Source organism: Pelodiscus sinensis, chromosome 29 (assembly GCF_052426305.1).
Source record: "Pelodiscus sinensis isolate ZL-2025 chromosome 29, ASM5242630v1, whole genome shotgun sequence".
Lineage (NCBI taxonomy): Eukaryota > Metazoa > Chordata > Testudines > Trionychidae > Pelodiscus > Pelodiscus sinensis.
The window spans coordinates 14839810-14852716 of record NC_143080.1 but is presented as its reverse complement, the minus strand read 5'-3'; the positions used below and the strand labels follow the sequence as shown (position 1 = coordinate 14852716).

Sequence of the window (12907 nt, the reverse complement as noted above, 5' to 3'; positions counted from 1 at the left end):
AAGATGCTGCTCCCTGCTGAGGAACACTGGTATTGGCACTACACCATACTGTGGAATGTGTCCTATAGAAGAAACAAGCTCCCGAAGGAAATGGTTCAGTCAGTTGTGGTTTTCCCATTTATAGCCCCTCACTCATCATCAGATTCACTTTCCCCACACCACCACATTGTACTTCCTGAGAAGCAGAGAAGAGACCTACAAATGAACAGGCCCTAGGAGTATATTGGTAGGGTCACATTGGGAATCTGGACTATTGTTGCCCTTGCTATTCCTGTGCTGAAAATGGAGTTCATTCCCCATGTCCCTGGGACACGCATCATCATCAAAAAAGGAAAGAATTTGCATCCAAATCCCCTAGCCCCAAATTATGCATGACAGACATAACACTTCCATACAGAGTAAAGACGCAGCTATTTACTCATAACATTTGAACTATTCAATAACATATGCACCTACCTTAACTACACAGCAACCCTGCAGTTTAGTGCTAACAGCAAGAGTACTGTTTGCTCTTTACCAAATAATGGTATATGGCAGTTTAGCTGACAGGTTATACTTCAAGTGAAATGTTCTTAAGGACAACCCAGAGCCAAATGAAAACCTATTTTATTCCTCACTAAAACAAGCCAGACCCAGCTCTTTCTATTGTTTGAATTCAGAGACTCTTAAAACAAAAGGAAAAACTATGTAGCTCTTTAAAGATTAATAAGATGGTTTAATGAGCTTTCCTGGGCCAGACCCACTTCCTCAGATCATATTCTAGAAGAGAATTGGCATGACCATATATACCAAGGGAATGCAATGAAAAAAGTGAACACATTATTAAACTGAAATCAGATTAGTACAGAAGTTGGGGCTCTTAAGACCGTCTCATGCACATTGCTTATACAAGTATGCTAAGGTGATATTCGTGCCCTACCTAGAACACTTGGCAGTGGAGAAAATAGTATTCTAATGAACAGATGTCAAATACTATTTCTCAATGAAAAGACATCAGTTTTAAAGGACATTACAGGCAGTCCCCAACTTACGCGGATCCGCACTTACGAACGGGGCTTTTCTCGCCCCGGAGCTCGCGGGCGGCGGGACCGCCCAGAGCGCAGCAGTCCCGCCACCGCATCCTCCGGGGCGAGAAAAGCTGCTCCGGGTCTCCCTGGTGTGCTGGCGGGGACTCCCCCCCAGCACAGCAGGGAGACCCGAGCAAAGCCGCACGGGCGGTGGGACCCCGCTGCCCGTGCGGCTTTGCTCCTTTGCCCCCCCCCCAGCACAGCAAGGAGACCGGAGCAAAGCCGCAGAGGCGGGGGACCCCACCGCCTGTGCGGCTTTGCTGGGGTCTCCGTGCTGTGCTGGGGGGGGGGGGGGGGACTCCCCCAGCACAGCAGGGAGACAGGAGCAAAGCCACAGAGGCGGCAGGACCTCTGCGCCTCCGCAGCTTTGCTCGGGTCTCCCTGGTCTGCGGGGGGGGGGGGGGGGGGAGTGGGCGCAACCATTCCCCTCCCTCCCCCCAGCAGACCAGGCCTTTGTTGCAGGACGCCTGCGGTAGAGCAGCTGGGGTGCTGCCGGGTTGGTCCTGCGCGGAGCTACCCGGCAGTGCCCAGCTGTTCTGTCCCAGGAGTCCAAATTCAGCCGCTGTTGAAACTGATCAGCGGCTGATTCCAGGAAGCCGGGGGCAAAGCAACTCTGCCTAGGGCTTCCTGTAGTCAGCCGCTGATCAGTTTCAGCAGCGGCTGAATCTGGAGCCAGTTTCGACTTACATACAAATTCAACTTAAGAACAAACCTATAGTCCCTATCTTGTACGTAACCCGGGGACTGCCTATATTGGATTATTCTGTGTGAATGGTTCTCAAATTTATCAGGCTAGTCCCTGTATTTTTAAAATATTAAGGTGTGAAAGTCTCAAATGGCAGTCATACAAAAACAAAGCAAATCAAAGGGCCTGGAGGGTTATGGGCACAATTTAAGATAAGCACGTATTGTAGTTACTGAGGATTAAGATTATACAGTAATGAAGAAATGTGAGACATTTTCACTGCCACAGCATATTAAAGCTGCTTGAATAGGGAACAGTCACATGAATGGAACTGTGCATCCATTGGTTATACATGACATCATATGTCAAGACAAGTTCACACTTCCCCATTTTTCCCCTTGAAATAAAATTGACTGCATTGACCATACTTTAGCTCCCTCTTCTGGATACAAACCATTATAACATTCATTAGCTCATTCTAAACTAGAGAACCTGATTGGCCATGTAATTACAGAAATACTATGTACAGCAGCAGACACTGAAGTTTTATTAAGGAGGCCTTCCTCTATCCAAGTCACTGTGTAAATCCTTTTCCTTACCCCAATTAGAATGTTACAGCATGTGCTGCATGTGAAAGGAGGTGGCTTTTGAGTACATAGGAACTGGCTACCTTTCTGCTGGAGAAATGAGCATGTCTCCCCAGTTTGTTATTCAGTGCCTCAAGGAACATCTCATCAGTGACTTTTCCAACATTCATACAGGCATCATCCAAAATGGCAATGATCCCTTTGTGCTGCTGTTCCACAAGGTCCACAATGATCTGGTTGTTGAAATAATCAATCTACAGAACACAAAAGAACAAGTATTTGTAGAAGTCATCTGAGTAAGAAAGAAGCAGATATACAATTAGTGCCCATATCTATGCACACACCAGCAACCAGACGGGGAATTATGTGCAATACAGTTGTATTAAATGTGAAATAAAGAAACTAAACTAAGAAGCACTAAGCTCATTATGAAGTAGTAATGCCGTGCTCAACAGTCTCATTCTATTGACCACGTAGACCATTTTTTCCTCCTAGGCCTCAACATCCTCAAAATATCCCACTTCTTGCTTTTCAAAGCATGCCAATCTGTGGGCTACTGATGTGCCGTGACCAGGATTTGAGATCCAGTGAGGTAGTGGAAATAATATACATATAAATTATAATGAAAATTACTGCTTTCCAGACAATCTGAAAATATCCTGGACTGCAGACCATGCAGAGCAGAGACTCTCTGCTCTAAGAGAAGTGTACTTGTAGCAGGTGTTGAGTGCTCGTATCCAAACTTCATCCCTTACTTGGACTTTAGTGACCAAAAGCAGAGTAGTTGAATCAGGATTAGATTGTACTAAAGCCAGCAAAAACACCCCCCCCCCCCCACACACACACACAACCCACCTAGTCATTAACTAGCATTAAACAATAGGTTTAACTTTGTGAAGTTATCCCCCTGGTCCAGTTGGGAACAAACATAACAGATGAGAATCTGGCCCAATATCTGTTCTTCCTTTTAGAGCACAGAAGTTCTAACACAAAACAAACTAGTGGAAGGGGTTCATCTCTTGACTATTTGGCCAGGCAGCTTTAACGTGATCCACTACGTACCCCATGTGTGTGTCTATAGTTAATCCTCTTTCCTATACAGCTCTGAAGAGCTTTATTTTAAAAGAAGGGGGTAGCTATAGAAGACATATTTGCAGCACTAAGAGGCACAGAGGAGAAGGGTGTCCTTTCACGTTTCAGATTACAACTGCACCAATCCCATATCCAACTACAGAATCTTTCATGAATGCGCTTAATGAGACATACACTTATGGCAGAAGAAGCTGGGGGAGGGATAGCTCAGTGGTTTGAGCATTGGCCTGCTAAACCCAGGGTTGAGAGTTCAATCCACATTTAGGGATCTGGGGCAAAAGTTTGTCAGGGATGGTACTTGGTCCTGCTGTGAAGGCAGGAGACTGGACTCGATGACCTTTCAAGGTCCCTTCCAGTTCTAGGAGATAGGCAATCTCTATTAATTTAATTTAAAAGTTGTGACCGCAAGGTAGTGGTATACCTTTATACCAGTGCTATGTCGACTTTAACAGGGTTCAAAAAAGAGCTAGATGAGTTCATGGAGGTTAGGTCCATTAATGGCTATTGGCCAGGATGGGTAGGAATGGTGTGTCTGGCCTCTGTCTGGAAATGGGTGACAGGGGAGGGATCACGTGAGGATTCCCTGTTATGTTCCCTCCCTCTGGGGCATCTGGCATTAGCCACCGTGGGCAGACAGGATACTAGGCTGGATGGACCTTTGATCTGACCCAGTTCGGTTGTTCTTATACAAGATATTGCACAATTTTCCTGGACATTTGCAGGTTACATTTACTTACTGGATAGTCAACTAGTCCTTTATATCCTTACTCTGAACCAGCATCTCCTAACCAAAATCCTACCTGTTAGAAAGGATCAATAAAAAAACCCTGTCTACTTGAACACCTGTTGAACTGGACAAAACAATGATCTTAGCCACAAGGCCAAGAGGCATTTTACACTAGCAGTCAAAGAGGCCACACAGAGGCCAAACACTGTATACAAATGGTGTCTTATGTACTTTCCATTTTGCTTCAGCTAGACTCTAGAGTCTGACTTCTTAACAGGAGAGACGCTGTATGTGTTCTGAGTACAGAGCTCTCACTGACTAACTGAAGTCCAGGTGAGAAGCAACTTCAGGACTGGGCCCTATACTGTTACACTGGATTCAACCAAAGCTCTGCTGCCAATTCACTCACATGCTTCCAGGGAATGCCCTCTCGCTGATACTCCTCCTGTTCTTGCTTTAGAACTAGCTGAATAAAAAGCTGCTGCAGCTTTTCATTGCAGTAATTAATGCAGAACTGTTCAAAACTGCAAAAATAAAGTTGAGAGAGAAATGATTAGTTTTTCATTTGAGGAAAAATGAAACATCAGTTTCCTTATTTAGCAATGCAGCTTGCCTGTTGTTGTCGAAAATCTCAAAACCATAGATATCTAGGACTCCAATGACTGTGTTTTTCCCATGGATTGTGGTATCATAGTCCTTCACTTCAATGATGTCATTGATGTGTGTAACAATCCAACAGAAAAGGCGCTCATATATAGCCTGGAAGGATAACAAACATTGAGCTTAATGTCCAATCTCTAACTGATTTAACTGAATTTCTGCCAAGTCTCTATACTAGTGTCTGTAATAGTTTAGTTCAAGCTGGTTTTCTGATTAAACCCATATTCACTGCTAAAATTAGATCAAAAGTCTGTTTAAGAAGCCCTCTATTCTTTTCAAATAACTGCTGTTCTTTCTAAATTTGTTTATATGGGAACAGAATCTTAAACAGCTCTACCAATTCTTCTACCAACGTCTCCCAATTAAAGCTGCAGTCCATATTGCAACTTGTCTCCACATCAAAGAATTGCATAAATATGGAAAATATATAGGAGAACAGATGAATGCAGGATAAGATTTTTATCCACGGTTACTGAGCACTTAAACAGCACAAAATACAGTACTATGAAATTTTACTATCATTAACTTTTCAAGAAGTAGTCACAAGTAAGGCTATTTTCTGTCTTCAGAATCTAGTAATTTAAATTAGCGAAACTTGTAATGTGTAACTGTGGCAGTATAACCACCTTAAAAGGACATTCTCGTTGACAGGCCCAAATGTTAGTCCTTTCCCAATGCCACTGTTCAACGCCCCCCATTCATCCTTCCCGCAATTAAAATAAATGAGTAGGTAAGCATGCCTCCAATAGTCTGTCACCATCATTCTTCCAAATGAGGCTGCTACTGTTGGCAAAAAACCAAAGGTGTAGCATGTCAATCTTTAAACTGCATTTAAGGATATCCTACCACTCTCGGCTGTGCTTGAGAACACAGATATTTGACAGTTCAATCTCATTAATTGCATTTCCATTGAATAAATACATGAGCCAACAAAGGAGAGACTTCCAACATCTGGCTAAGCCCTGTGGCTAAACTTGTTTTGTGGATTTGTAGCTCATGAATGCCAGGGGGTTATCAGGAAGGCAAAAGTGCAATTGGAATTGCGACTGGCAAACAATGTGAAGTATAACAAGAAAGGTTTCTACAGGCAAGTTAACAAGAAGAAGGTGATCAGAGAGGATGTAGGGCCCCTACTGGATTAAGGAGGTAACCTTGTGACAGATGATGTGGGGAAAGCTGAAGTACTCAATGTTTTTTTTGCCTCTGTATTCACGGACAAGGTCAGCTCCCAGACTAATGCACTAAGTGACACAGTATGGGACGAAGGTGGACAACCCTTGGTGGGGAAAGAACAGGTTAGGAACTATTTAGAAAAGCTAAACATATACAAATCTATGGGTCCGAGGGTACTGAGGGAGTTGGCAAATGTCATTGCAGAGCCTTTGGCCATTATCTTTGAAAAGCCGCGGAGATCGGGAGAGATTCCGGATGAGTGGAAAAAGACAAATGTAGTGCCCATCTTCAAAAAAGGGAAGAAGGATGATCCAGGGAACTATAGGCCGGTCTTACCTCGATTCCTGGAAAAATCATGGAAGGGATCCTTAAGGAATCCATTTTGAGGCACTTGGAAGAGAGGACAGTGATCAGGAATAGTCAGCATGGATTCACAAAGGGCAAGTCGTGCCTGACCAATCTGATTAGCTTCTATGATGAGGTAACTGGCTCGGTGGACATGGGGAAGTCAGTGGATGTGATATACCTTGACTTTAGCAAGGCTTTTGATACAGTCTCCCACAATATTCTTGCCAGCAAGTTAAGGGAATGTGGATTGGATAAATGGACGGTAAGATGGATAGAAAGATGGCTAGAAGGTAGGGCCCAACAGGTGATCAACGGCTCGATGTCAGGTTTGTGGTCAGTTCCTAGCAGAGAGCCCCAAGGTTCAGTTCTAGGACCGGTTTTGTTCAACATCCTTATTAATGACCTGGATGAGGGGATGGATTGCACCCTCAGCAAGTTTGTAGATGACACTAAACTAGTGGGAGAGGTAGATACGCGCGAGGGCAGAGATAGGGTCCAAAGTCACTTAGACAAATTGGAGGATTGGGCCACAAGAAATCTGATGAGTTCTGCACTTGGAATGGAAGAATCCCAAGCATTGTTACAGGTTGGGGACCAGCCAGCTAAGTAGTAGTTCTGCAGAAAAGGACCTGGGGGTAACAGTGGATGAGAAGCTGGATATGAGTCAACAGTGTGCCCTTGTAGCCAAGAAGACTAATGGCATATTAGGTTGCATTAAGAGGAGCACTGCCAGCAGATCCAGAGATGTCATTATTCCCCTTTATTCAGCTCTGGTGAGGCCACATCTGGAGTACTGTGTCCAGTTCTGGGCCCCCCACTACAAAAAGGATGTGGACCCATTGGAGAGGGTCCAGCAGAGGGCAACCAAAATGATTAGGGGGCTGGAGCATATGACCTACGAGGAGAGGCCGAGGGAGTTGGGTCTTTTTAGTCTGCAGAAGAGAAGAGTGAGGGGGGATTTGATAGCAGCCTTCAACTTCCTGAAGGAAGTTTCCAAAGAGGATGGAGAGAGGCTGTTCTCAGTAGTGACAGATGGCAAAACAAGGAGCAATGGTCTCAAGTTGTGGTGGGAGAGGTCCAGGTTGGATATCAGGAAAAACTATTTCACTAGGAGGGTGGTGAAGCACTGGAATGGGTTCCCTAGGGACGTAGCAGAGTCTCCATCCCAAGAGGTTTTTAAGTCTCAGCTGGACAAAGCCCTGGCTGGGTTGATTTAGTTGGGATTGGTCCTGCCTAGAGTAGGGGGCTGGACTTGATGATCTTCTGCAGTCTCTTCCAGCTCTATGGTTCTATGATTGCCCTAGTTCAGATAATATTTGAACTCTGCTGCATTCAAGTATTTCACTATTTGAACATTCTAAAACTACATATTGAAAAAGAAGCATCCAGATTAACAGCCCCAAAACCTTGCGATCGATCTTCTTACAATTTCATTGGACAACTTCTCTCTTTGCTGCACCTTTCCCTAGAGATTTCGGACTCTGCAATACTTTCATTCATCCATAGGCTCCTACCATTTGTGAAATTAGAGCAAAAACTGACAGGGATTTGGGAAACGGTTGCATGACAAACTAGCACCAACTTGTAGAAAGAGAATTCAGACTCACCTTCGCAAAAGCATCTCTGCCGTAGGTGGCTTCCTGCTCTGTGTGCTGCTTGTCAATGACATCCCGGCCTGTAGCTACCGTTCGAAAAAGCAGAGCCTTCTCCACCATGTCAGACTTTGTTGACAGCAAGTCTGCAATGATGGACACAAGCTTGCTGTTTTCAATCACAGGCGTGTCGCCATCCACTGAAAACTTCAAGTTCCCCTGTAGCAAGTGGTGAAAGACAAGACTGTTCAGTGTGTTTCTGCTGAGAGCACTGCCAGCCATACTGAAGTGAGCACTTCATTTCTAGGGAGTGATCTGCTGTTCAGTTCATTAACAAACAAAACCCCACATTTCTAAGAAATTAACACACTTCTTAATTCAGACTGAATTGTCCTTATGCTCCACTCCCAACTTAGTCTGAATTGTTGTGAGGAAATTCTATGTCCCGTGTTGTACAGAAGGTCAGACTAGAAAATCAAAATTGCCCCACAGGGAAATCTGACCCACTGCTGGCAGGCAGGAATAGTGTGTACTTTTCCAACCAAACAGCACTTCTATCTGCATCTGGATAGAAGAACATCTCAATACCCACAGTAATACAGCCTGGCCGCCCTGTCATTGCCATCTTGGAAGAATAGCTTGCACAAGTCCACATGCAGAGAACTCACCAAGTGAAGAATAGCAGCCAAAATTTTGTAGACAGTTTGAACCTCCTCTTGTTTGAAGCCTATCACTTTCATGGCATCGGCCACGGCTTTGAACTCCGCACCATCACTGATGGAACACTGAAGAGAATGGAGATATTTCTGATTCAGTACCTTTCACACTCTGGACAGACACTGTAGAATACAAAGCATCACCATTGTATGGCTTCAGGGACTTGATGTGGCAGCCATTATGCAACGGCCACAGAATCAGATGTGAAAAAAGTGAATATTGCTCACAATAGTAGGTCACAGCCACTTTTTATTCTATTTATCACATAAAAAACCTTCAGTCAACCAGTCAAAAGTTAAGAAATGCCAATTTCACAGGTACCCATACAATTTAATCCTGCCTCCTTTGTACAAAAATCCTATCATCTGAAAAACTGGGTGTTCTGAATGAGGGATGATGCCCTTTTCTGTACATTCCTGCCCTTTAATTAACCAAAGTCTTTTCACAGTGGTTAACTCTTGAGATTTAGTTGGGATTGGTCCTGCTTTGGGCAGGAGGCTGGACTGGACCTCCTGAAGTGTCTTCTAGCCCTAGGATTCTCTGATTATCAAACGCAAATTGTCTTGCCTGCAAGTGCTAAAACAATAGACAGTGAATCCTAGAGAGTCCCCAGGAATGCTAGGGAAGCTGGAAGTGAGTTGGCAGAAATCCAGGAGAACCAAGGGAAATACTATGGGGGCTTCTGAATTGGAAGCAGCGACCTTCCTGTGCCTGTTGTATAACCAGAGCAGTCTGGGAGGACATGAATAAGCAGGGAGCCAGGCATGGAGAATCCTGCAACATCCATGCCAAGGGAAGGATTAAATCTTGAAACTATAGATATGTAAGTAGAACAGGGAATGTTTAGTCAAATGCAATCAGATTATTTTTGGGTTTCTCTGGACTTCTCTGTGCTGAGCACATATAACTAACCCCTACACTAACTTTCTAAACTCAATCCCAGAGAAGCAATTCTCTGTGTTTTAATTCTTTCTTTAGTTGCTCTGTATTACCTAGCAACCAAGTAATGTTTCATCAAGTGTTTCTTCTTTGTTAATAAAAATCCCCCTTTTAAGACCATGATCTGGTTCCTGTGTCCTAGAAGGTGGGAGTTTCCATGTGCACATACCTAGTGCTGCAAAGCCAGACTGCTAAAAGAAATTACAGTTTTCAAGCTCTCTCCAGAGGGAGGGTTAGAGAGCTTAAGGGTACCTCACAGGAAGGAATTCCCAAATGCGCCTTCCTGGGTTTTCAAAGGGATTTTTGCAACAATACCCATCCAAGGCCAGGAAATCTGTGACCTTAGGGAGTTTTAACACAAGCCTTTAGTGGCAAGGCATTTTTAAAGTCACTTGCAGAGCCTCACCTTCAGACAGACAGACCTGCTCTGTTTGTTCTACTTTGCTGAAGCTAGAATTTAGTGACATACATACAGCCTTTGATGAAGACAAAAGGGTTACCCTATTCTACAACGGGTCTACAAGAAACAATGTACATGTCTAGTCCACTTCAGGTGTGTGCTCATGCCCAATGCATAGTTATTGGAGAGTTCTCCCTCAGTGTGTCCATTATGAACTTTGTGAGCCTGGCTTCATCAATACCAGCCTAGCTTTGTCAATACTAGATTTAAGCTCCCAGGTGTAAACAGGATCCGCTATAAGGAAATAACCAGTCCAGACACTTCAAAAATCTGATTGACATGATATTGGTAAAAAAGAGAATCAGAGGTTGGAAAGCTACTGATACGTGGATCCTGATGGAACTAATGGCCAAACTTTGCTGTTAGTTATAATTAGAGGTGTTAAAAAGCAGGTAATTGGGTCACCGTCTAACTGCTAAAGTGTTCAGTGGTTACACACACTGGCAACACAGGGCGGGAGCCGGCTGCCACCCCATGCTGCTGTCTCTTATGCCAGGTATTTGCATACACCAATTGCTGCCTGCAGCCCCGACTGCCGCCCTGTACTGGAGGCTCCGATACAATTTTTGTGAAGCTACTTAGACCACGAACTGTTGAGGTTGATTCTTAGGGCCCCATTACCACCTCCTAGTACAGTGGTCTCCAAAATTTTTAACCACGAGATCACTTTTTCAATTTAAACTGTGACAGCGAAGAACTTCAAAAAGATCTCACCAAACTAAGTGATTGGCCAACAAAATGGCAAATGAAATTTTATGTCGGTAAATTTAAAGTAGTGCACACTGGAAAAAATAATCCCAATTATACATACAATATGATGGGGACTAATTTAGCTATGACTATTCAAGAAAGAAATCTTGGGGTCGTTGCGGATAGTTCTCTGAAAAGCTTCACTCAGTGTGCAGCGGCAGTCAAGAAAGCAAACAGATTGTTAGGAATCCTTAAAAAAGGAATACAGAATGAGAGAATAGCTTATTGCCTGTATATAAAACCATGGTACACCCACATCTTGAATACGGCGTACAGATGTGGGCGCCTCATCTCAAAAAAGATATACTGCCATTGGAAAAGGTTCAGAAAAGGGCAATAAAAATGACTAGGGGTTTGGAACAGACCCCATATGAAGAGAAATTATAAAGACTGGGACTTTTCATCCTAGAAAAGAGGAGACCAAAGAGGGGAAACAATAGAGGTCTATAAAGTCGTGACTGGTGTGAAAAAAGTGAATAAGAAAGTTATTTACTTACTCCCACAATATAAGAACTACGGGTCACCAAATGAAATTAATAGGTATAATTAATAGGTGTAAAACAAACAAAAGGAAGTTTTTCTTCACTCAGTGCACAGTCAACCTGTGGAACTCCTTGCCAGAGGATGTGGTGAAGATTAGGACATTAACAGGGCTCAAAAAAGAGCTAGATAGATTCATGGAGGTTTGGTCCATCAATGGCTATTGGCCAGGATGGGTAGGAATGGTGTCCCTAGCCTCTGTTTCTCTGGAAATGACAACAGGAGAGGGATCACATGAAGATTGCCTGTTGTGATTCCTCTCTCTGGGAAATCTGGTATTGACCACTGTTGGCAGACAGGATACTGGGCTAGATGGACCTTTGGTCTGACCCAGTATGGCTGTTCTTATGTTCAAGTGCAATGTAAGACCTACCTCAAACACAAATACCCTTGCCCCACTTCCTTCCCACACCCTTTTAGAGACCTAGCCCCTGCTCCACCCCTTCTCCAAGGCCTCACCTTGCTCACTCCATCACACTTCCTCCACCATCTGCACTCACTTTCACCAGACTGGAGTAAGGGGTTGGGGTACAGGTTGTGGTCTTGGGTCAAGGGGTTTGGAGTGTCGGAGGAGCTTAGCCCAGGGCAGAGGACTGGGGTCCAGAAGGGATTTCAGGGTGCAAGCTCTGGGAAGGAGTTTGGGTGCAGGGGGACTCAAATCTGGGGCAGGAGGTTAGGTGTAGGAGGTGGTTCAGAGCTGGGACAGGGGTTCAGGAAGCAGGCACTGGCTGAGCACTGTTTGAGATGGCTTCCAGGTGGCTGAGCAGTGGAGCTACTCCTGCCCTGGGCCCTGTACCACTCCTGGAAGCAGCTGGCAGGTACAGCCATGGTGCCACATGCTGCCCCTCATCTACAGGCACTGAGCCTACAGCTTCTACTGGCCACAGTTCCCCATTATTGAGAGACGCAGGAGAGGTGTCTGCAGGCAAGGACAGCATGTGGAGATCCCCTGCTCTGCCTCTCATGACGTGCAGGGACATGCCAGCCACTTCCAGAAACAGCAATTACCAATGGGATAATGACTCCTGCCACGACAGATTAGGAATTTTAGAACTCACTACTCAAAGAATTAAATTTAAGTGTAAGAGAAATAAAAATTATGAAATACAAAGACTAGTTGATGCCCTATTCCCTAGGTCATGCTGGAACCTGCCCCACCGCCTTACTCTCAGGGGGTATGTCTACACTACAGCGCTAATTCGAACTAACTTAGTTCGAATTAGTTAATTCGAACTAAGCTAATTCGAATTAGCGCAGCTAGACTTAAAAACTAGGTAGAATTAGCGTTTTGCTAATTCGAACTAGCATGTCCACACAGAGTGGACCCAGAACAGAGGTTAAGGATGGCCGGAAGCAGTGCCGGCAGGGCATCAGATGAGGACTTAGAGCGTGGAGCTGCTGTCTCAGGCTAGCCGAGGGCTGTGTTTAAAGGGTCCCAAACCCCACCCCAGACAGATAGTTCTCAGGGGTGCCCCACTTGCACATCACACTTGGCACATCACAGCACTCGGCCATCAGCCCGGCTGCACTTGCCGCAGGCTGCCATCTGGGGAGAGGAGGCAATTGGGGG

At 44.7% G+C, this 12907-nt stretch overlaps 1 protein-coding gene across 3 annotated transcripts in view; it reads right to left on the bottom strand.

The window, feature by feature from the left end:
• Window positions 1-12907, bottom strand: part of MYO1D (myosin ID) — a 300747-nt gene that overhangs the window by 200565 nt on the left and 87275 nt on the right. For all 3 annotated transcript variants that reach the window (XM_075911435.2, XM_075911436.2, XM_075911434.2), the window contains exons 7-11: window positions 8600-8716; window positions 7947-8150; window positions 4772-4917; window positions 4568-4682; window positions 2423-2593 (exon numbers count right to left, since the gene is read on the bottom strand). In XM_075911435.2, coding sequence (XP_075767550.2) covers window positions 2423-2593; window positions 4568-4682; window positions 4772-4917; window positions 7947-8150; window positions 8600-8716 — 753 coding nt within the window. The remainder of the gene's footprint in view (window positions 1-2422; window positions 2594-4567; window positions 4683-4771; window positions 4918-7946; window positions 8151-8599; window positions 8717-12907) is intronic.